Below are 24,060 nucleotides of genomic sequence, written 5' to 3'. Positions count from 1 at the left end.
AGCAGGGAGAGGGGGGAGAGACAGAGAAAAAGAGATGAAATAGTGATCAGAGAGGTCCAGGGGGGTGACAGAGAGGTTGGAGGGGCAGCAGGCCCTGGAGAAGGTGAGGTCCAGTTGACGGCCAGCTTTGTGGGTAGGAGGGGACGGAGAGAGACAGAAGTCGAAGGAGTGAAGGAGAGGGAGGAATCCAGCAGAGTGGCTGGGGTTGGAGAGATGGATGTTGAAGTCACCCAACAGGACAGTCGGGGTAGACAGAGAGGGGAGGGAGGAGAGTAGATAGTCGAGTTCATCCAGAAAGTGAGTGAGAGGCCCAGGGGGGCGGTACAAAACAATGAGCAGGAGTTGACAGGGAGAGGTTAGTTGGACTGCATGAAATTCAAAGGTAGTGACAGAGAGGGAGGTGAGATCAGAGGGGACAGAAAAGAGTAAGGAGGGAGAGAGGAGAAGACCCGTCCCACCTCCCCGTCCGGTGAGACGCGGGGTATGGGACAGGACGTAGAGAGAGGACAGGGCAGCAGGAGTAACAGTGTTATCAGGGGACAGCCAGGTTTCAGTGAGAGCAAGGAAATCGAGCGAGAGGTGGGAGGCAAAGGCAGAGATGAAATCAGCTTTGTTAGCAGAAGAGTGACAGTTCCAGAGTGCACCAGAGAGTGTGCGGGAGGGGGGGAGAGGCAGAGAAATGAGGTTAGAGGGGTTGGAGGAGCAACAGCGGAGGGAGGGCAGAGGACGAGGACGGGAGGACAGAACAGGGATGTGAGAGACAGTCATAGCAGGACAAGCAAGACAAAAGGCACAGTAGGAGCAGTGGGGTGGAGGATACAGACCTGACTAGTAGATGGCTTCTTCCAGAGCGCTGGTAGGTTCGGATCTAGTCGAACAGCGTCTCAGCGCAGGCCTCCCCTCGCTGGACTCCCACAGCTAGACTCCCGGCTCTTTTGTTGAGGCTCTTCTGTTGGCTGGCGCTTCGTGCTGGCGCTAAAATAAGCTGCTTGAATAAATGTTGTTACCCCTGCTTGGCAAAAGAACCAACTAAACTGTGTGGAAACCAATCAAATAGCAAAATCAACTGCTAATCAATTTAGCCACTCACCTGGTACTAATCACACACAAACTCAGCCAATTCAAACACCACAATATTTCAGATTTCAGGAAAAAAGGGGTATTTATATGAGCATTACAAATGGTCTAATGCAATTCTAGTTTGTAATTTACAGTGTATGGATATATATTACATTTGGTGTCCATAAGTACTGAGATCCTATATTTTCAGATACTCAATCAATCATTTAGCTGTTTAAAGTACTTCTACTAGTTTCAGTAGTTCAGCACAAACCCTCATGACTCAGAATCTGTATCAATGGTATTTATTTGAATATTCTGGGAAATATTTGCCTCAAACCAATTTGGCCTAAAACACACAGACTTCATAATGTTACCTATAGTAAAGCAGACCAAGATTAGTGCTAATCTGGCACTGTAAACCAGTGGCAAATTCTTCAGAACCTTAATAAATGTCTGATTTCACATACCCTGATGAACACTAATGTTGATCTAACTAAGATTAGGGTCTGTGAAACCAGCCGTCAAATGCAAAACCAGCCGTCATGGCCGTTTGTTTTGTATTCTAAAACTCAAAACCCAGAGCTTAACTTTCAGCTCTTGGAAAACCCAACCACACATCACTTTGAAGTTCTATGCTGGGAAGTGGAATATGATTAGTCTGCCATCTAGTGGTACATTGTGGATCTGCAACACAGTATTACAGTAATTCATATACTGCATCAGTGCAACCCAGAAGTAATTTTTTCCCCAGATTGCTTAAAACACTAGTTTAATTAAAGCAATATGTTGTAATTCAGTACAAATGAAAAACATTAAACATTTTGATTTATAAATGATTTATGAATGTGACATAGGATATAGAAGGTTAAGCATTTTGAACCCATGGCCTAAATGAAAGAATTTCCACACATTTGACCGCTGTAGTAAAATGACTGTTCTGAATTCTGATACATCATTTTAAAATGTTTACCTTTTCTAAATGTATTTATTACAAATTAAACACCAACAAGTAATTATTATGTTTTGGATGATTACTGATAATATATAAAATCATTTTATGAATGTGTTTATTCATGTAATACAAAATATCACCTGTGAAATTATGAACAAACTAAAAAAGAATAATAATTAGCAAATCCACGGTAGTCACTTTTTGGTACATCTGCTGCTTTTCATTCAACCACTGCGCTACTAACTGTTGGTTTGTTACCATCTCCATCCAAAGAAGACAACACACTGGATTTAATCCAGGCCATGGTGTGGCTACTTCTTTCACCATGTCTCTTTTTCTGTGGACAGAGACAGGGCGAGCCTTTATGGCTCGTTTAGTCACTTTATATTACAATCTGACATGTTTTTTTGGTGAATGACTGTATGTATGCATACAGCATGGAATTTATATCACTCACCTGAGAAAATATATTGGCAGCTGCAAATTCTCTATTTAAATTAAAATACCGGATACTGTATTGACAATTCCACATTTGAATGCATAACCAGTTCTCCAAATTTCCATTTGACTATAATCACAGGTAGTATATTCGCAAAGTACATTGAAAACACTTAGAAAGAATTTTAGTCAAAACTTTTGTCATTTAATTTATTAAGTTTCTTTTTGCCCATTTGATAGAAGCGATGCCTGCAGATGTCAGATAGGATTGCATGGGTGGTTTATATTGGTTTGGCTGGGGGTCCTCCTCTGCCTTGGGAGAATGTGAGGTGCAAGGCAAGGTGACGAGCCCTGCCTGCCACCCAGAGGAAAATGAGGTGATAATGGAGAGGAATGGTGGGGCAAAATAACCTCCACTCCTGCCCCCTGAACAAAACCATGGTTACAGCATTTCAAAATATACTATTGAGTTTTTAGTTATGGATGAAGTACTCTAGCTTCATCAAAACCTGAGAGTGTTGTAAGAGGTAATGCAAAGGTGAGGGTTTCCCAGCAGGTTTCTGCATTGTGCAAGCTGTTTATCAACCATCCGGCTCAGTTTTCTGTAAGGAAATTGCAGAACTGAGATCTCCACATCAGTTCTTCTTTATCTCCCACTGAGGAACAAGAACATCTGATAGCCTATACTGAAACAACACCAGATAAGTATACCTTGGGTCTTTATCATGCAAGAGAAAATAGAATGAATCTAATTACCACAGTTGTACCAGAAAATAATCAGACAGTCACCATAAGCTTCAAAATCAAGTACCAATCACGGACAATTTAAAATTCTGCACCATAACCATTTATCGTATTACAAACAGGCTCCAGTAATCCTTATTCATATGCACCACTCCTGTCCCAGACTGGTCCCATTCTGAACCTCCATCTTTGATCACAGATCCTATTCAAGCATTGATCCCTCACCAGTCATAGTACTTTTTTGGTGTAGTTCCCAGAGAGACAACTTTTTCCAGATTGCAGTCTGGCACCCTGACCTTCTTTGCTTCTGGCAAGACATTTCCTCTTGTTTAATTGTAAGCAAGCTGATAAAAGATGTAATGCATTCCTAAAGCTGGGGAAAATCAAGTTAAACTGTGCGGGTCTACTGATAAATTTGATTCTGCCTGGCAGCCCTAATGTACAGTATGTCAATGGACTCAAACATATCAAAGTTTCTTGGTGATTTGCATGTAAATCTTCTCTCTCTGTTTTCATGTTAATGTCCTCTCTTTTCCATCTCTTGCTTTGGTTTTCCTTTTTTATTACGTTTATTATTTTGTATTATTTTTTATTTATTTTTGCATTTTTTGTGCATTTGTTCATCTTTTGAAAATCAAAAAACAAACTTAAAATTAAGTCATTAAATTTAATTACTGAATGTTGAGGGATAATAAAATATTATAGTCATTTTTTTTACTGGTATCTCTCAGGTCAAGTTTAGTCTGTAACATGAGAACACAAAGTGTGATTTAAAGGGGGCTCCTGAGTGGTGCATCCAGTAAAGGCGCTCCACGTGGAGTGCAGGATGCGCTCCATAGCCTGGACGTCGCGAGTTCGAGTCCAGGCTATTCCACAGCCGACCGTGGACGGGAGCTCCCAGGGGGTGGCGCACAATTGGCCGAGTGTTGCCCGGGGGGAGGGAGGCTTATGTCGGCCAGGGTCTCCTCGGCTCACCACACACCAGCAACCCCTTTAGTCTGGCCGGGCGCCTGCGGGGTTGCCTGTAAGCTTTTTTAAATTTTAATTTATTTATTTATTTATTTATTTTATTTTATTTAGCAGATGCCTTTATCCAAGGCGACTTACAGATACTAAGGTGTGTGAACTATGCATCAGCTGCAGAGTCACTTACAATTACGTCTCACCCAAAAGACGGAGCACAAGGAGGTTAAGTGACTTGCTCAGGGTCACACAATGAGTCAGTGGCTGAAGTGGGATTTGAACCGGGGACCTCTGGGTTACAAGCCCGTTTCTCTAACCACTGGACAACACAGCCCTAAGCTGCCTAGTGCTGCGTTGTCCTCCGAAACTGTAGCACTTGGGTGGCTGCATGGTGAGTCCGCACTGTGGAAAAAAAGCGTGTGTTCATCTTCGCCCTCCCGAGTCAGCGCAGGGGTGGTAGCAGTGAGCTGAGCTTCAAATAATAATTGGCCATTCCAAATTGGGAGAAAATAATAAAAACAATTGGCAACGACTAAATTAAAAAATAAATAAATAAATAAAATAGATAAAATAAAAATAAAAGTGTGATTTAAGTGCACATTTATTTAAACACAAATAAAAATCACACAAATTAAAAGATTTTAGAACAATGTACAAATTCAGTTTTCACAGTGGCACAGCAGGAGCACATTCTATTAATGTATCTGAAAAGGGTTACAACCCTACACTGATCTGGACTTGAACTGCAGAGTACAGCACTGAATAAAAAAAAAAGTTAATTACAAGTTTATTTTGGATTTTAAGACCAGGACGTGGTTTTTGGGTTGTTGAGGTCATGTAAAGTCCACTTGCTTTAATTCTTGTAAATGCTAAAGTGTTCAACAATACCTCTGGACCTCTGTAATTTCCTTTAGCCTAGTTGTTTAGCAGTGGATCTTAACTGTGTTGTACTGAACGCCACAAGTTTAAAATAACTGTTGTATTCTGTATGGCTGTAAGAACAAGTAGCCAGAGCTAGGCTTCTGGTGATTGGTTCACCTGCGGATATAAATAAGGGTTACCGCGCTTCTAGCGGCAGTCTGAGCTTGGCTATGAAAGTAAGAAGTTCTGTTATGGATAAAATAAAGTTGCATTGCTAATTAAAAAAACACATCTCTGGGCTCTGTTGTTTTTGTTTAAATATCTTTATCAAGATATATACTGTTAATATTTCAAAGCAAAAATGCACAGCACCATCTTAAAAAACAAAAAAAACCAACAACTGATTCAGTTCAATGGTATGTACTGTATTTAGCACATACTGTTTTTGTCTCAGAGGCAAACCACTATTGAAGTCTTGTGTGATGATAACTTTTATTTTTGAGCATTCTGCCTATTCTGTAAATACACGCTGTTTGTAGACTATAGCCGTGTGGAGTAGTGGTTAGGGCTCTGGACTCCTGACCGGAGGGTCATTAGCTGAGGATCCAGTAACTTGGTGCGTAGGTCAGGCAAGTCCAGTGCATAGTAGGAGGGGTAGATCAAGAGATCTACAAGTGCAGTCTAAACAGGTGGGTCTTGAGGAGGCGACGGAAGGCAGTGAGATGGAACAGTCCTGAATTTCTCCGGTAGCTGGTTCCACCACAGAGGGGCTAGGAAAGAGAAGGAGCGGGCACGGGAGGATGGGGAGAGGATGGAAGGCATGACCACTCAGCCCATAGAGGAGTGGAGGGAGACACAAGGGATTGGAGGTAGGAGAGGGCAGTGTGGTGAAGAGAGCGGTAGGCAAGAACAAGGGTCTTGAATTGAATGCAAGCAGAGATAGGTAGCTAGTGGAGGGTGCGAAGCAGAGGGGTAGCATGAGAGTAGCGAGGTTGGGAGAATACAAGATGGGCAGCAGAATTTTGAATGAGCTGAAGGGGGCGGATAGCTGGAAGCAGGGAGATCAACAAGGAGAGAGTTACAGTTGTCCAATCTGGAGAGTACAAGAGCTTGTAAGAGGAGTTGGGTGGAATAAGTAGTGAGAAAAGGTTGGATTCGGTCGACGTGGCTAAGAAAGAAGCTGTACGTGTGTGTCAGGGAAGAGATATGTTGAGAAGAGAGGGAGACACCAAGAGTAACACCTAGGTTTTTAGCAGAAGGGGATGGAGAGAGAGTCAAGGGATACTGAGATGGAGACATCAGAGGAGGGAGAGGAAGCAGAAGGAAAGTAGAGGAGGTCAGATTTAGAATGGTTGAGTTTAGGTGGTGAGAATGCGTTCAAGTTGAGATAGCCGAGAGGCATTCTGTGATGGGTGAGAAGATGTGGGAGTCAAAGGAGGGAAAGGTGAGACCTGTAGAGAGGGGGCGAAGAGGTGAGAGAGAGCCACGCCAGCAAACCTGGAAGGAACAGTTAGAGAGAAAAACCAGACAGTCCTTGAGATCCCCAGGTCAGAGAGAGAGGAGAGGGGAATAGCGTGATCGGCAGTGTCAAAGACAGAGGAGAGGTCAAGGAGAATTAGAATGGAGGAGGGGTAGGCAGCCCGAGCAAAGAGGAGAGAGTCAGTTACAGAGGAGGACGGTTTCCATGGATTGTGCAGGATATCTCTAAATGCTCTATGTTTTGAACAGACTTTTTCAGACAGACAACAAAATGTGGTGTCACATTATATTTTATGTCAAAAATAACGTAGTTACTTTTAGTTACATTTTTTAAAACAAGGACGACGGCAAATGCATAACATAGAAATCAAAAAACGCTTCAACAGTGCAAATCAAATAATTCAAGGTAATCTTATCTATTATGTATTACCATCACTTCATAGATATCACATTTCCTATATGAAAGAGGCACGTGATGTTAAACGTGTGTTTTATTTTTAATTCTATTTTTTTCATAGTAACAATAAAACATATTACTTTGTGGGCATTTTTTGGGTTAATCAAACTATAAATATTGCCCACCTGGCTACTGAGAAACTAGGAAGTGCAGGGCTCTAAAAGGGTACATTTTGATTTTTTTTATATATATATATATATATATATATATATATATATATATATATATATATATATATATATATATATGTACACTTCCCTATTTTGCAATAACTGTAAATAGTGGAAGCACAGCTGTTTCAGCAAAACTACTCTGAATAGTGCAATAAGTTGAATGTCTTATACAAGTTAAAATGGTTGAACCGAATTTATTAAGTAAAGCATATAAAGAATATCCTACAAAAAAAAAATTACATTATAATATACAAAAAATAAAATAACATATTTCTGGGGCAGTAAAATGATGGCTATATATATATATATATATATATATATATATATATATATATATATATTGTGAAGTACAGGTGCCTGTCACTTTAATTATACACGAAACAAGGGTAGTGCTCTTTAAACGCCGTGGCGTACGTTTATTTAGCAAACTGTTCAAACAAAAACACACAAAACAAAACCTAGCCTTTCTTCAGGCGCTAACTAAACTGAGAAACAGAAAAGCTAACTAATGCAGGGCAGGGTAAGCCTGTTCCCCTGTTTCAACTAATTCCCAGAATCACCTCAGCCAAATCACCGTCCAGAACTTCGTTGTCAAGGATCGCCGTACCTTTATTTTGTTACCAGAAAAACCTTTTGTCCAACACGCTGTTTCACCACTTCAACCCTCTCTCTCGAACACACAAACTGAACCCCTTTTTAACCCCGACCTGATCACTTCCACCTGATCAGCATTTGCCGATTAATTATACAATTAAACACTTGTTACATTTGTTTCAACACAGTGTGTGGCTACCCCCCATGGTCCTAAAGCCTCCAAATTACTGTCTGGTACATACACATCATCACATACCCTCCCCCTCTGCACGATCCCGTGGGGTCGGGCATACAAGACTTCTGCTGGCTGCGGAAACCTAGACAGGAAATCAGCATTTATGTGCTCTTTACCTTTTCTATGTATTAAGTCAAAACAGTAAGGCTGTAACGTTAAAAACCACCTGGTTATTCTCGCATTCTTGTCTTTCTGACGATACATCCACTGTAATGGGGCGTGGTCTGTAACCAGTGTAAATCTCCTTCCCCAGAGATAATACCTCAAAGAGTCTACTGCCCACTTGACAGCTAAGCACTCCTTTTCTATTGTAGCATATGCTTTTTCCCTTGGGAGGAGCTTTCTGCTCAAAAATAAAACAGGATGTTCCTCCCCCTCACAGGACTGTGATAACACTGCCCCTAAACCCACTTCCGAAGCATCCGTTTGTAATATAAACGGTTTATCAAAGTCAGGACTTATCAAAACAGGTTCAGAGCACAGTGCTGATTTCAAATCTAAAAATGCCCGTTCAGCCTCTGCTGACCATTTTACCATGTTAGACGTGGATGTTTTAGTGAGATCTGTTAAGGGCACAGCTCTTGAGGCAAAATTTTCAATGAACCGGCGATAATAGCCAATAAGTCCGAGAAAGGCTCGGACTTGTTTCTTGTTCACTGGACGGGGACAAGACAGAACAGCTTCAATTTTGTTTTGCTGTGGTCTAATTAAGCCACGTCCGAGTGAAAATCCCAGATATTTTGTTTCCTGCAGAGCGAATGCACACTTCTTTTTATTAGCTGTTAAGCCTGCTTCCCTTAACGATCTCAATACCGCTTCCACTTTGTATACATGAGACTCCCAATCAACGCTAAAAATGACCACATCGTCAAGATAAGCTGCTGCATAGTGACTATGTGACCTGAGTACCCTGTTCATAAGCCTTTGGAACGTGGCTGGGGCACCATGCAGACCAAAGGGCAACACTGTAAATTGGAACAAACCCTGTGGAGTTACAAATGCTGTTTTTTCTTTTGACTCTGGTGACAATGGCACCTGCCAATAGCCTTTGGTCAAGTCGAGTGTGGTAATATACTTGGCTTTTCCCAACCTTTCTAGCAATTCATCCACCCTCGGCATTGGGTATGCATCAAACTTTGATATTTCGTTCACTTTTCTAAAATCCATACAAAATCTTATAGTTCCATCAGGTTTTGGCACCATCAACACCGGGCTGCACCAGTCACTATTTGATTCCTCAATTACTTGTAATTCCAACATCTTTTTTATTTCTTTAGCGAGATCCCCCTGTTTAGACTCTGGAATTCGAAATGGTTTCACTCTGACTCGGGCTCCTGGAGGGGTAATGATACTATGTGATATAAGATTAGTTCTCCCTGGCAAGTCTGAGAACACGTCATCATTTCTATTAATTAGTTCTTTAATTGCATTACTCTGTTCCGCGGTCAAGTGTTCACCAATTTTCATTTCAGTCGCACTTGTCATACCCGGCAACTCAGGACCCAGTTCTAAATCTTCGCACTGTACTGTGCCTACTAAAGGTTCCCTGTCTACCCACGGTTTCAGCAGATTGACATGGTAAATCTGGTATGGTTTCCTTTTCCCTGTCTGGTACACCTTATAGTTTACATTACTTAACTTATCCGCTATTTGGAAAGGTCCCTGCCATTTAGCCAAAAACTTGTGTGCATGTGAAGGGAGCAAAACCAACACTTTGTCTCCCACTTTAAACTCTCTTAGACGAGCCCCGGCGTTATACGACGTTTTTTGTCGCTCTTGCGTTCTGACCAGATTTTCATTTACCAGGCTGCTAACCTTGTCCATTCTATCTCTCATTTTTATTACATACTCAACTAAATTGTCCCCTCTAGGTGGCGTTCCTTCCCACACTTCTTTGACTACGTCTAAAATTCCCCTCGGCTGTCTCCCATACAATAATTCAAACGGCGAAAACCCAGTCGAGGCTTGAGGAACCTCTCTGATAGCGAACATAAGATAAGGAAGAAAACTATCCCAGTCTCTGCCGTCTACGTGCATTACCTTCTTTATCATTTGTTTTAACGTTTTATTAAACCGTTCCACCAAACCATCCGTTTGTGGGTGGTGAACAGAGGTAGTAATTTTTTTTACTTTGCACAACTTACACATGTCTTTCATAACTGTGGACATAAAGGGGGTCCCTTGATCGGTAAGGATCTCTTTAGGGAAACCGACCCTAGAAAAAACCTGTATCAACGCCTGTGCTATATTCATTGAATTAGTGTTCCTTAACGGTATAGCCTCGGGGTATCTAGTGGCATAATCCACAATGACCAGAATGTACTGGAACCCTGTTTTAGACTTTTCCAAGGGCCCAATTAAGTCCATTCCCACTCTCTCAAATGGCACGTCTATGACAGGTAACGGGACAAGCGGGGCTCGAGTAGGTTTCCTGCCAGTGACCAGCTGACATTCCGGGCAAGCTAAACAAAACCGCTCTACATCCTTATAGACTCCTGGCCAATGAAAACGCATCATTACCCGGTCCCTAGTTTTCTGTATGCCTAGATGCCCTCCTAACAGATGACTGTGAGCCAGCTGTAGTATTACCCCTTTAAACTTACTTGGCACCAGTAACTGTTCTAACCACTCGCCACATTCAGTTCTAGTGACCCTATACAAGAGATCATTTTTAACAATGAAATGTGGTATAGTCACCGTGTCCCTATTTTCCCAATAACGTTCGTCCGGTACCACAGCTTGATTAAAGGCATATTGTAGATTTTTATCTTCTATTTGTTCTCGTTTGAAGTCCAAAGAAGACACTGCTAGCTCATCCCACATCTCGGGGAGGTTTTCTTCTAAACTTCCTAACGACTCAGATTGCCTGTTAGGCTGCCCTACACGCGTTTGGGGGTCTGCACTTTTGCTTGTATATTTCCCCCCAGGGAGCCTTTGCGGTTTAGCTTGGGTCCTATACTTTTGACTTCGTGTCTTCCTGGTTTTTCCCGGTTCAGCTAGTACCTCTTCGTCAAACGGAAACAATTCAGACAGTTCTTGGTTCTGGCCACTAGATGGCCCTGCCTCATTAGTAGCAACAAAAACCTCTCGCAACTGTACTAAGCGAGCAAATTCGGTACAGTCACGACCCACAATCACTGGATAAGGAAGTCTAGGTAACACTCCCACTTTTAACTTTACCTCCTGGGAACCTATTTTTAGATTTACGGTGGTAGCTGGGTAGGTTTTAATATCCCCGTGGATGCACATTATTCGTACCTCCGCCTGGTCTGTAGAAAAGTGTTCCCCCACCAGGTCAGAGGATATTAAACTCTGCCCACAGCCTGAATCTAACAAAGCTACTGTGCTTTTATCGCCTATTGTAACAGCAACCACATACTCTGTTTTTGGTGACCTGCAGGAAAATAAGTTATTAACCGTAGTCACTACATGACAGTCCATTGACTCTACCGTCTCCCTCTTGGGACAATTTCGGGCAATGTGCCCCCAACCATCACATTTAAAACATTGCACCCTGTGATATGGCCAACTCTGCATTTCATTCCACAATTTATTCTCCCCTGCCCAAGGTCCCTTCACGGTTCTAGACCGCTCTTCAGCGCCCCCTTTTTCCCAGTCATTCTTACCGGGATTCTCGGCGGTGCGTTGTTTCGGGCTTGTGGGGCGCCAGTTGCTTTTGGCAAAACGGGATGTGGGCTGGGCAATTTCCAGGGCAGTGAGTTGACGCTCGACCAGGGCGATTAGTTCATCGGCGGTGTTTGGACTGCCCTGTGCCACCCATTTTCGTAAGCCCACTGGAAGGTTCCTCAGATAATGATCGAGGACCAGTAGTTCCACAACCCGCGCTGAGCTATTCGTCTCTGGTTTAAGCCACCTACGGGCTAAGTGGATTAAGTCAAACAGCTGTGACCTTGGTGCTTTTCCCTCTTCATATCTCCAAGAATGGAAGCGTTGAGCCCTCACAGCTACGGTGACCCCGGCTCTCGCCAGAATCTCGGCTTTCAGAAGATTATAATTAGCTGCTTCTGTTAGCTCCAAATCAAAATAAGCTTTTTGAGCATCTCCACTTAAAAAAGGCGCAACAATGCCAGCCCACTGCTCAAGTGGCCAAGCCTCTCGCTCGGCGGTCCTTTCGAACGCCAACAGGTAAGCTTCCACGTCGTCTGCTGGGTTCATTTTCTGTAAGACATGGCTAGCTCTTATAGGACGTGGTCCCGCAGAAGCTGCTCCCCCCCGTTCTCCAGAATTCATCTGGCTCCATAGTTCTCTCCACTCTCGACGATCCTGTGCTGCTTGTTCTGCCAGGACTTTGGTATGCTCCTGCAAAGCCGCTGTGGCGAGCTGTTGAGCTGCTGTTGCTTGTAGAACTGTTTTAAGTAATTCTTCCATGTTGCGGGGTTCTCAAAGAAAACAAAGCCCCACTTCTGGTACCAAATGTGAAGTACTTTGTTCTTTCCAACAGGTGTCTGTCACTTTAATTATACACGAAACAAGGGTAGTGCTCTTTAAACGCCGTGGCGTACGTTTATTTAGCAAACTGTTCAAACAAAAACACACAAAACAAAACCTAGCCTTTCTTCAGGCGCTAACTAAACTGAGAAACAGAAAAGCTAACTAATGCAGGGCAGGGTAAGCCTGTTCCCCTGTTTCAACTAATTCCCAGAATCACCTCAGCCAAATCACCGTCCAGAACTTCGTTGTCAAGGATCGCCGTACCTTTATTTTGTTACCAGAAAAACCTTTTGTCCAACACGCTGTTTCACCACTTCAACCCTCTCTCTCGAACACACAAACTGAACCCCTTTTTAACCCCGACCTGATCACTTCCACCTGATCAGCATTTGCCGATTAATTATACAATTAAACACTTGTTACATTTGTTTCAACACAGTGTGTGGCTACCCCCCATGGTCCTAAAGCCTCCAAATTACTGTCTGGTACATACACATCATCACAATATATATATATATATATATATATATATATATATATATATATATATATATATATATATATATTGTAAGATAGCAGGGAGGGGGTTAATATCCCCCCTGCATGAAATCTGCACATGGGTTAAATTTAATTGTTTTATTGTTTTGTTAATTGTTTTATTAGTGATTATCCCCTGCACCTGGTGATTATTGTAAATTAGAGCCAGGTTCAGGGTATAAATGGAAAGCAGTCAGTCTGTTCTGGGCTGTGGGGTGGAGAGCTTGCTTGTTTGTGTGCACAAGCGAATGATAAGAAAAGGTAGTTTAAACCTGTTTTGTTTGAATCTTTAGTTTTTGTGTTACAGGTATACAGCTTAGCTGTCCTGTTTTATAGTTAGGTTCCCGTATTGTGGTTAGTTAGTGCTCAAGAAAGAGCTAGGTTTTTGATAGATGTTTTCTTTATTTTGTTTTGGTGATTTAAAAAAAATAAATAAAAAAAAATAACCTCCATTTCCTGTGTCCTGGGTCTGTTTTTAAAGGGGCAAAGGACCTGCAAAAAAATGTGCCTTATCAGTAAATCGTATTATCAGAGTTGTCCTCAACATCAGGGTACTGAGCAAATTGTTTTTGATCTATTAAAACATAATTGGTTGATTTAATCTTGTCTACCTTTTTCAAGATTTCTTGTCTAAAATCTTACAAAATGGTTTCTAAGACTTTGGGCAAAAGGGCAACTGAAGGTATACCTAATATTTCATGGTATTTCATAATGAATTAAAAAAGACTGCAACTTGCAACATTTGCTCATCTTTCTTTCCTTTCACTGCAGTACTATAAGTCTATGGTACTATCTTAGTCACAAGTAAGTTGATATTTTGGTTGACTTTTTATTCAACGTATTTCTTTCAAACTATCAGAAAATTAACAGCTATATTGTACATTTAGCTAACTAAAATAATATAGTGAATAATCAGTGAATTACATCGCTCCCTCCCCTTCCAATGAAACATTCAAATTAAACCATAAAACAGCAAATCAATACTAATAGTACTAAGTTAATATTTTAAATTACTCGCATTGGCTAACTTCCAATTAAATGTAAGCATAAATATATGAAACATATTTTACCATTCAGAAATATACTGTAGGGTAAAGCATAGCTGGAGGTGCCAGGGCTCAACAGGGCTCTGTGAAACTCCCTTAAATGTAGGCAAAATCAGAACCCCACACATGCGATAATGGAGTCTATTAAATTGAACAGCTGATAGGTTGACTGTCCTTGCTACTGTAACACCTGCTCGATGTGTACTCACTATCATGCCTCTTTGAATGCTGTTAGATTCTGGCAGACTGCTCCCACAGCTTTATAGTGTTCGCTCAAATTCAGGGTGATGCCAGATCCAATCAGGTAAGCCGGTTCGAATAAAGTGAGAAGGCAGTGTATGTATACAGACAGAAGTCCGCTAAAGAGACTCAAATGCACTATTAGATGTTCAATGTTCATATCTTTGTTTCACAAATAGCTTTATTTAATCATCGAAGGGCAGCATTTACACCTGTTGCTGTTAAAATCAATTGAATAGACTGTGGCATGCATTTACATTGTAAAATATTCCTAAAAAATATATTAACTTTTCACATAACACCTTAATAAGATAAAACATTCACTGGAAAATTATATGTACAGGTATTGTGACATACTGTAGCTAGGGACCGGACTGCATATATATATATACAGTGCCTTGCATAAGTATTCACCCCCCTTGGACTTTTCCACATTTTGTAGTGTTACAACCTGGAATTAAAATGGATTTAATTGGGATTTTTACCATTTGATTTACACATCATACTTAACACTTTGAAGGTACAAAATATTTTTTATTGTGACACAAAAGTTAATTAAACAAAAAAAAAGACATTTGTTGGTTGCATAAGTATTCACCCCCCTAAGTCAATACTTGGTAGAAGCACTTTTGGCAGTAATTACAGCTGTGAGTCTTTTTGGGTAAGTCTCTACCAGCTTTGCACATCTGGATCCTGCAATTTTTGCCCATTCTTCTTGGCAAAATTGCTCAAGCTCTGTCAAGTTGGATGGGGACCGTTGGTGAACAGCAATTTTCAAGTCTTGCCACAGATTCTCAATCGGATTGAGGTCTGGGCTTTGACTGGGCCATTCTAAGACATTCAGGTTCTTGTTTTTAAACCACTCCAGTGTAGCTTTGGCTGCGTCTTTAGGGTCATTGTCCTGCTGGAAGGTGAACCTCCGCCCCAGTCCCAGGTCTCTTGCAGACTGAAACAGGTTTTCCTCTAGAATTTCCCTGTATTTGGCTCCATCCATCTTGCCCTCAATCCTGACCAGTTTCCCAGTCCCTGCCGATGAAAAGCATCCCCATAACATGATGCTGCCACCACCATGCTTCACCGTGGGGATGGTGTTCTCAGGGTGATGAGCAGTGTTGGCTTTGCGCCACACACAGCGTTTTGCGCTAAGGCCAAAAAGTTCAATTTTGGTTTCATCAGACCAGAGAACCTTTTTCCACATGTTTGCTGTGTCTCCCACATGCACTTTGGCAAAATCCAAATGGGATTTGATATGGGCTTTTTTCAGCAATGGCTTTCTTCTCGCCACTCTTCCATAAAGCCCAGCTTTGTGCAGCACCCGGGTTATAGTTGTCCCATGGAGGGTTTCTCCCATCTCAGCTGTGGATCTCTCCAGCTCCTTCAGAGTTACCATTGGCCTCTTGGTTGCTTCTCTGACTAATGCCCTCCTTACCTGGTCACTGAATTTTGTTGGACAGCCCTCTAGGCAGAGTCGCGGTTGTGCCATATTCTTTCAATTTTTTAATGATGGATTTAATGGTGCTCCGGGGGATGTTCAAAGTTTGGGATATTTTTTTATAACCCAACCCTGATTGGTGCTTCTCCAGGACTTTATCCTGGACTTGTTTTGATAGCTCCTTGGTCTTCATGATGCTGTTTGTTTAGATATGCTCTCTAACAAACTCTGGGGCCTTCCAGAAACAGGTGTATTTAATCTGAGATCATGTGACACTTTAATTGCACACAGGTGGACTGATTCAACTAATTATTCAACTAATTATGTGACTTCTGAAGGCAATTGGTTGCACCAGAGCTTATTTAGGGGTGTCACAGCAAAGGGGGTGAATACTTATGCAATCAAGACTTTTCAGTTTTTTATTTCTAAATAATTTTGAAAAATATGTAGATTTTTTTCCCCACTTCAACATTATGGACTATTTTGTGTAGATCAGTGACAAAAAATCCTAATTAAATCCATTTTAATTCCAGGTTGTAACACTACAAAATGTGGAAAAGTCCAAGGGGGGTGAATACTTATGCAAAGCACTGTATATACTGTGTGTATAAATATATATATATAATTATACAAATAAGGACTTCTGTAAAGGTATTTTACAGGAATCCTCACATAATTTTCTGAGAATTTAAAAATGATAAAAATATCACTCAAAGCAGAGGAGATTTAAATTATAGTACAGTAGATGAAACTGCTGTATCTGAAAAACTAAGAACGTGATCCATGAAGTCTGGAATGTACAAAAGCTGTTCATTTTTTGTTATTGGTTATTTAATCATTATTGGATTATACAACAACCAGACACTGCTATTCCATTGTTTTCTATAGAGGATATCTGTTCTGTTATTACTCAATAAAGGAGCAGCTAATAAAGCAGAGCTGAGAGAGGATTCTGACACCTGTTCTAAAACAACTGCTTTCTGACAAAAAGGCTTCACATGGACAGTCAAGCCTTTCTCGCAAAACATTTTTCAGTGAACAACAATGAGTATTGTAGACAAACAAATGTAATAAACAAATAACTTCCAAAAGTTGTAGTGCAGTACTCGAAGTAACATAACACAAAATTACGAATTTACGAATATAGCGTATATAAGTTAGTAAATTGAAAATAATCCCATTGCGATCAGTGACATGACAAATTCAAGAAATAAGAAACTGATCATAATTCTGAGATTGCATGAATCTGAGCCATCACTCTGATTGCGATGAAATTAGCTGAACGTTTGCCTGCTTGACAGACTTTTGAAAAGCTTGTGACTAAATGTAACACCAGACCCTGCGAGGAAGCTGGAGAGTTTGTGCAGTTTTTTAAGTGAAAATACTGCCTGTTTTAAGTCTGTCTTGAAAGATTTAATATTTTTCCAGACTTGTTAAAGAAATCAAAATCAGTCCAGAACAAGTTCACGAGTATTACACTGTTTTTAATTCTTCAGAATGGACTCTTTCATAACTGAAAGGCTCAGTGGTGAAAATGTCATGTTGTGTTATACAACAAATGGTGAACACCCAACTGTGTATAGGCTCTAATCACTTTAGCCTTAAATATTACAATTGGTTGTAAACCATTTGTTAAATGTATCTAGTTTCTTTAATTTTCACATTAAAATTACATTCAAACTTTTTTCATTGTTGCACCATTTTCCTCAAATTGATTTTTTTTCTTCCCCTTTATAAATATGTATTTTTTCCAGCTGGTTTGCACATCTGTTCTGAGGCTAGATGGTGAAGACGGTTGTGTTTATTAACTACTGTTGGGTGCAGTCCCTATTTTCCTTCTTTTACACTCATTATAGCAGATAAAAAACATCTGATTACTATAAATACAGCTGCCTTTGATTGCCTAACAATATTATGCAAGTCGTTCTTGGCCTTAAGGCAACAGGACCATTTAGGATATGATGTCATGCTGCACTGACTTTTTTAACTCTTATTTTTTTTATTAATCACTATTTATTTACGTTGTTAAGCACTTTGGGAGGACTATTCCTAAAAGGAGCTGTATAGTGCAATGGGGTTGTTTTAGGTTTTACATGACAGAGTGGAAAACTGATATACAGCTCTTGAAACAATTAAGAGACCACTGCAAAATTATCAGTTTCTCTGGTTTTACTATTTATAGGTATGTGTTTGGGTAAAATGAACATTTTTGCTTTATTCTATAAACTACTGACAACATTTCTCCCAAATTCCAAATAAAAATATTGTCATTTAGAGCATTTATTTGCAGAAAATGACAACTGGTCAAAATAACAAAAAAGATGCAGTGTTGTCAGACCTCGAATAATGCAAAGAAAATAAGTTAATATTCATTTTTAAACAACACAATACTAATGTTTTAACTTAGGAAGAGTTCAGAAATCAATATTTGGTGGAATAACCCTGATTTTCAAGCACAGCTTTCATGCGTCTTGGCATGCTCTCCACCAGTCTTTCACATTGATGTTGGGTGACTTTATGCCACTCCTGGCGCAAAAATTCAAGCAGCTCGGCTTTGTTTGATGGCTTGTGACCATCCATCTTCCTCTTGATCACATTCCAGAGGTTTTCAATGGGGTTCAGGTCTGGAGATTGGGCTGGCCATGACAGGGTCTTGATCTGGTGGTCCTCCATCCACACCTTGATTGACCTGGCTGTGTGGCATGGAGCATTGTCCTGCTGGAAAAACCAATCTTCAGAGTTGGGGAATATATGTACTGAAATTATACCAACAATGGTGTTGAAATACTAGGTTATTTAACCTTTAAAAAGATTACCATCATAATTTTGGTAGTTATGCATTTACAATTCTATACCCATGCTTGTTATAATGTATTGCATATCTTCCATGTAGATTTATCATACTGTCCTTCTAGCTTTACACACTTTGATGTATTTTATAATAGATATAGTGCAGTATTGCTTCTAAAATTGCATTTCACATGTAATTTACTAAAATGCCTTTCGCTTTAATGTTTTTGTTTCAATACATATGCTTACCCAAGCATGATCAGAATTCATGATCTGTGAATATACGTGAAAGATATCCACACATTGTTTTTTGTAAATCAATTCTGTCTCTGAGCAGACAAGGATGATTTGATAGCAACTGCTTTTTAAAAAAAAAAAGTAGGATTCTGTGTGCCATAATATGACAGCTTGGTGCAGTGGTGGTGACGCATCTGCTTTGTGAGCTCACAGTTCAGGGTACGAATTATATACCTCTCTCGCTATTAGACTTTTAACACAAGCACTGCATGCTTTCAACTGCGTTGTTTATCATGTAACATAAAACATATTCATACATGATTTACAAGAAAAGAAAGAAGTTCCACTAAATAACACCTTTAAAATGTATAGTATCTACATGTTCCTAATATTTAATTTCTTATTTAGTATCCTAATATGTGTGTATTGTAAAAATCCCTATTCTTGTTTTTGCTTTGATCATTTGCTTACAGATGCAACTTGACTGCTCAATTTAAACCTTGTCCTCTCTCTGCACAGGAATTTTGGATTCTGTGTCACCACCTCTAACCCCCAGGATGGATGAACAGGAACCACAAACCAAGTGAGTAAGTCTAATATTTTATTACACATACACACAATACTTCAAATCATTTGGCAGACATAATTCAAAATAAACATTCAACAATTAAATATAAGCGATGCTGGATTATTCCCATATAGAAAAGTATATTCAATAGTAATACATTTTTGTGAGACTAACATGCAAATGCAATGATTCAGAATCGATAATCAATTGTTAAATGTGAGCATTAATAACACAGTATCTTTACTAATACTTAAACTAACAAAACAGCACCCTTAGCGGCAGTAACAACTTTTAGCTTTTTATGACTATTAATATAAAATCCTATAAAACACAGTCTTAAAAATAAAGATCAATATACAAAATACAATGACGACAGGGCAAGCCTGCCACTCACAGAGCCCAATATAGGCGGGTACTATAGCAAGGAAACTCGCAGTCCTAATCAATGGTTACCGAGCCCAGCCCTGAGCACACAAGAACGGGAGACATTAATCCTTAGCCTGGAAAGTGGCTACCAATCATCTTCGTCCTCCGGGACCAGAGATTTTCACACCCAGCCACTCGTCTCTCTAACTTCCCAGTGGTCCTTGGTCCTGGGTGCCGGTAGAGACTTTAATAACAAAGTCTTGATTTAACTCACATCCCAGCAGTAACTTTGCTTTAAATCACCTCAATCTGTTTCTTGTTTTCTCTCAGTGTCTCGGCCCAAGTCCTGCTGCACCTTGCTTCCCAGTTCTTTCCTTCGGTCGGTCTCCAGCTTCCCGTCCCACTGCAGCTTCTGTCTAGTTCGAGTCTTGTTCCTCGTTCCAGCCTGTCTGCTCTAGTGTAGAATGTCTGGATTTATAGGGCAGGTAATTAACCACAATAGGTCTAGATGGAAAGCAGCTGAAATGCATGTATAACTAATTTCACCTATTAAATCCCCAGTGCAAAAAAAACAAATCTCTGATCAAATGTAATAACTCTCCACCATCAACAGTGGGCAATTAAACCAAACAAAAAAAAATTCAAAAGGACAAATACATAACAAAAACAAGTGCACATTAATTACATAATTAGTGAGAGCTGAACCAAGATGTGAAAACAAACAATACATACAATCACCATTTTCAAATTTAAGTCAATTGCAATTTAAAAACTGCTTTTGAAAAGAAATACATTAATGAGTTACAGTTCATAAGCAGTCAGATGGAGGAGAGTCCCTGCTCCCTACCCCAGTGTCCTATAACGTGGTGGAAGTGTTCCCTGAAGAAGACTTGTAAGAGGAGCCCATTCCATAAGTTGACAAGAAATTCTTCTTGATGAACCCCTTTTGGACAAGAACCCTGAAGAACGTGTTCCTGAACTTCTGCCCGATGAAGGCGTACAAGATCGGGTTGATGCAGCAGTGCAAGAAAGCCAGGATCCGAGTGACTCCCAGGGCGGTGTCTATGTGAAGCCGCACCTTACACGTCTCGCTGATGACCTTCACCCTCATCAGGGTATCGGCAAAGATGGTCAAGTTGTAGGGGAACCAGCAGACAATGAATGCCAATACCACGGCGAAGATCACCCGCATGGCCTTGTGCTTCTGCCCACTCCTGGTCTGGAAGAGGGTGTTGATGGTGAAGCCATAGCAGAAGAGCATGATGACCAGAGGGATGAAGAAACCTACTAAGTGCCGGATGAAGCGGATACTTATCCGCCATACGTTATTATCCTTTGCTCCCATGTCCTCATAACAGACCATAATGTTATGTGACCTGAAAGCCTTACGAGAGATCAAGATCGGCAGGGAGAGTAAAGCTGCCACCAGCCACACTCCGATGCACACAAAACCCACCAGGTGACGTTTCTGTGTGACCGCGTGTGTAGCGTGCACGATGGCTAAGTAACGGTCAACGCTGATGCAAGCCAGCAATAGGATCCCACTGTAGAAGTTCACCTCCTGCATAACAGATACAATTTTGCACATATAGTCACCGAATATCCACTCTGAGTTGCTGAAGACTGCCCAGAAAGGAAGGGTGAGAGCAAACAGGAGGTCTGCAATAGCCAAGTTCAACAGGTAGATATCAGTGGAAGATTTTTGCCGTTGCATGTAGCTAATCACAAGCACCACAAGGAAATTCCCGAAGGTACTCAAAATGAATACAAGGGAGTAGATGGTGACCAGCAGGATCTTGTTGAAGTCATCCCTGGAAGAAGAGCAGGGGGAGGTCTCATTGTCTCCTGGGATAAATTCAATGTAGCTGTAATTTTCAAAAGTACCATATAATTCTTCTCCCTCCATGGTCATGTTTTCAAAATCTTGACTTTCTGTAACAAAAAAAAACCACATGGAACATGTTATGGCACACTCCACAATGTGGACACTCTACCATCACAATTGTTTAATATCTGTTCAAACGTTGATTATACAGCACTGCCCCTAGAGGCTCATATACAGTAGTATAAATGAATTCAGCATTAGGGGAGTTTTGAGTGACTGAAGCTAACAGCAGCCTAGTGGTCAAGAGATAAGAGATGGTCTTAATTACGCTACTAATTATTAAACATTTTAAAAAATTGAAAATAACAGCAACTTAAAAAGTAATGATACAAACTATTTAAAAAAAGGAGATCAGGTGTAAAGAGGTGATAATATATAAAAAAAATAAGAAGCAAAGTAAAACAGACACACTCTTGGACTACAGAAATATGTAGAGGAAAATTGATTTTCTGCAAAGGACAATTCTTCATTTATTGATATTGTGTTTAATATAATTGTTTTTCAGAATGTATATGAAAGAAAACGTAAGCCACACGTTATAAACATTAATTAAAACCTTGTCACATTTACTCAGAGGTATCTCAGTTGCAACTCTGGTATTTGTGAGCACTCATTTTCACTAATTGCAGTTTTCTACAGTAATTAAAACATTTTGTAAAAACACTTTCTTTTTTCTGCGCGCATGGTTCTTTTTTTTTTTTTGGCAGTACTATAATGGAACTGTACCCCATTGGAAATGTTCAACCATATTTTTTATTCTCCTGAAAGGTAAGGATGCTGCCAAGACATAAATACTATGTGTTACATGTCTTACTACTGCATTGTCCTCTGCTTTGTGTGCTTTGTCAGAAATCTGACCTTATTGGCAGATCACTTTGTTGATAGGCAGATAATTCCCTTTTGTGAATTTGTAATCAGTCCCAGTATTCTTGGAGAATAGTGTATATATAATGCACATAATTCCTCTCCACAGACAGACATACTGTAGGCTAAATGATGTCTCACATAAATGCAACTAACCATGAAGCAGTACATAATGCTTCTTTTTTTCTTTATTTTTAAACATGTTATTTATGTTAAGAGGATCTATTAACAATTATAATAGCATAACTTCATTTTAACTTATTCTGAAACTATGTGGCCACAAAATACAAAATATTGCACAAGCAACAAATATACTACTACAGGCATTTCCCAGTACTGATTCTCATAATTACTAACTCATTTCAAAATTTCATTTTCATAGTTAAAATTCAGTTTCAATGTAATGTCCTTTATATATATATATATATATATATATATATATATATATATATATATATATATATATATATATATATATTATTTTTTGTTTTCAAGTTACTGTTTTTGTAAAACTAAACCCACAAAATTGGGCAGGTGTTTCAGCATAAGATATAGAATATTTACTAACTGAGCATTTATTAAGTACAAACACAAGTAGCACCAAATGGCAGAACCAGTTCCAGTTCCAATTCCAACATGCAGCTTATTAACCCTCATAAGGTAACCTGGGGTCCATTCAGACCCCACAGTGCTTTAGTATCAGTTATTATGTGGATCTAGTGACTTGATTTTTGTATCCTTTTAGATAGTGGTGAGGCACCCATCCTGTTACACTATGCAAAATATAATTCTAGTCTAGTCTTTTAACCAATAAAGATATTGTGAACCCAATCTAGACAAATACTAGAATAAACTACAAATTGTCTTACCTGTTACTATTTTCTCTTCTCTGAGTAAATGCAATAGTCAAGGACGGTGAGAAGCAGACATAACTCTTAAGTTAAGCTAACTGAATCCTACTAGCACTGCCTTTACTTTATAAAAGCGATGCTGCAGGTTCCACCCTCCTAGCAGGAGTGCAGCTGTAATGACAGTGACGAGATAATGGTAATCAGTCCTGGGATGTCCATCTGCTTCCTTTTCTGGGGTACTTACTTCATCTGCAAAGACACACGATTGCTCTGTTGTAATCCATGGGTTGATCCCGAAATAATAACAGTCCTGTTTCCTAAACACCCACACGTAAGACAAAACACAAACACAAGTCCACAGTGAGTGATTTTGCTCGCGGTGCAAATACAGTTTATCATGGACAATAGTGCAGTGTAGCCCGGATAAGCACTGGACCTTGGCGACAGCTCCGGATCGTGTTCAGCCGTCTAATAACAACAAACACAGTAGTTTCTTAGACACGACAAACAAACAAAACACTCACGATTTACAATACACATTATCCTTCCGGTTCAGTTTTAACCATACAAAGGAACAGATCACTTCGCTACACCCTCTTTTGTACCGTCAATCATGACCCCTTGGTTAACTAGTACAACCGCTCCTCCAATCCGCGGCTGCCAAGTCGTTTCCCTTCCGGGTCGATGATTTAGTGTATCATAGCTCTGCCCCCTTTCTAGATGACTGACTTCCTTCTAACCCTGGGAATTAATTGTCTGGCCATCCAGTCCAGGGTACTCTGTTCCCTTTACACAGCGCCCTCACATGTCGGGAGAGAGATTTATCACCAAGAA

General features: G+C 40.2%; 1 protein-coding gene across 1 annotated transcript; it reads right to left on the bottom strand.

Annotated features, from left to right (window-relative positions):
* Window positions 1–19,280: 19,280 nt before the first annotated feature.
* LOC117405583 (C-X-C chemokine receptor type 1) lies at window positions 19,281–23,391 on the bottom strand. Its single transcript, XM_034008754.3, has 2 exons — window positions 23,245–23,391; window positions 19,281–21,558 (listed from the first exon to the last, which is right to left on the bottom strand). The coding sequence occupies exon 2, from the start codon at window positions 21,536–21,538 to the stop codon at window positions 20,483–20,485; it is 1,056 nt and encodes a 351-aa protein (XP_033864645.3). The 5' UTR covers window positions 21,539–21,558; window positions 23,245–23,391; the 3' UTR covers window positions 19,281–20,482.
* Window positions 23,392–24,060: the final 669 nt, after the last annotated feature.

This window comes from Acipenser ruthenus, chromosome 10 (genome assembly GCF_902713425.1).
Source record: "Acipenser ruthenus chromosome 10, fAciRut3.2 maternal haplotype, whole genome shotgun sequence".
Classification (NCBI taxonomy): domain Eukaryota; kingdom Metazoa; phylum Chordata; class Actinopteri; order Acipenseriformes; family Acipenseridae; genus Acipenser; species Acipenser ruthenus.
The sequence above is the reverse complement of the archived record's forward strand: the minus strand, read 5'-3'. Positions and strand labels throughout refer to the sequence as shown.

Coding starts and splice junctions, on each gene's coding strand:
- LOC117405583 (XM_034008754.3), bottom strand. CDS start 21,538: ATGACCATGGAGGGAGAAGAATTATATGGTACTTTTGAAAATTACAGC.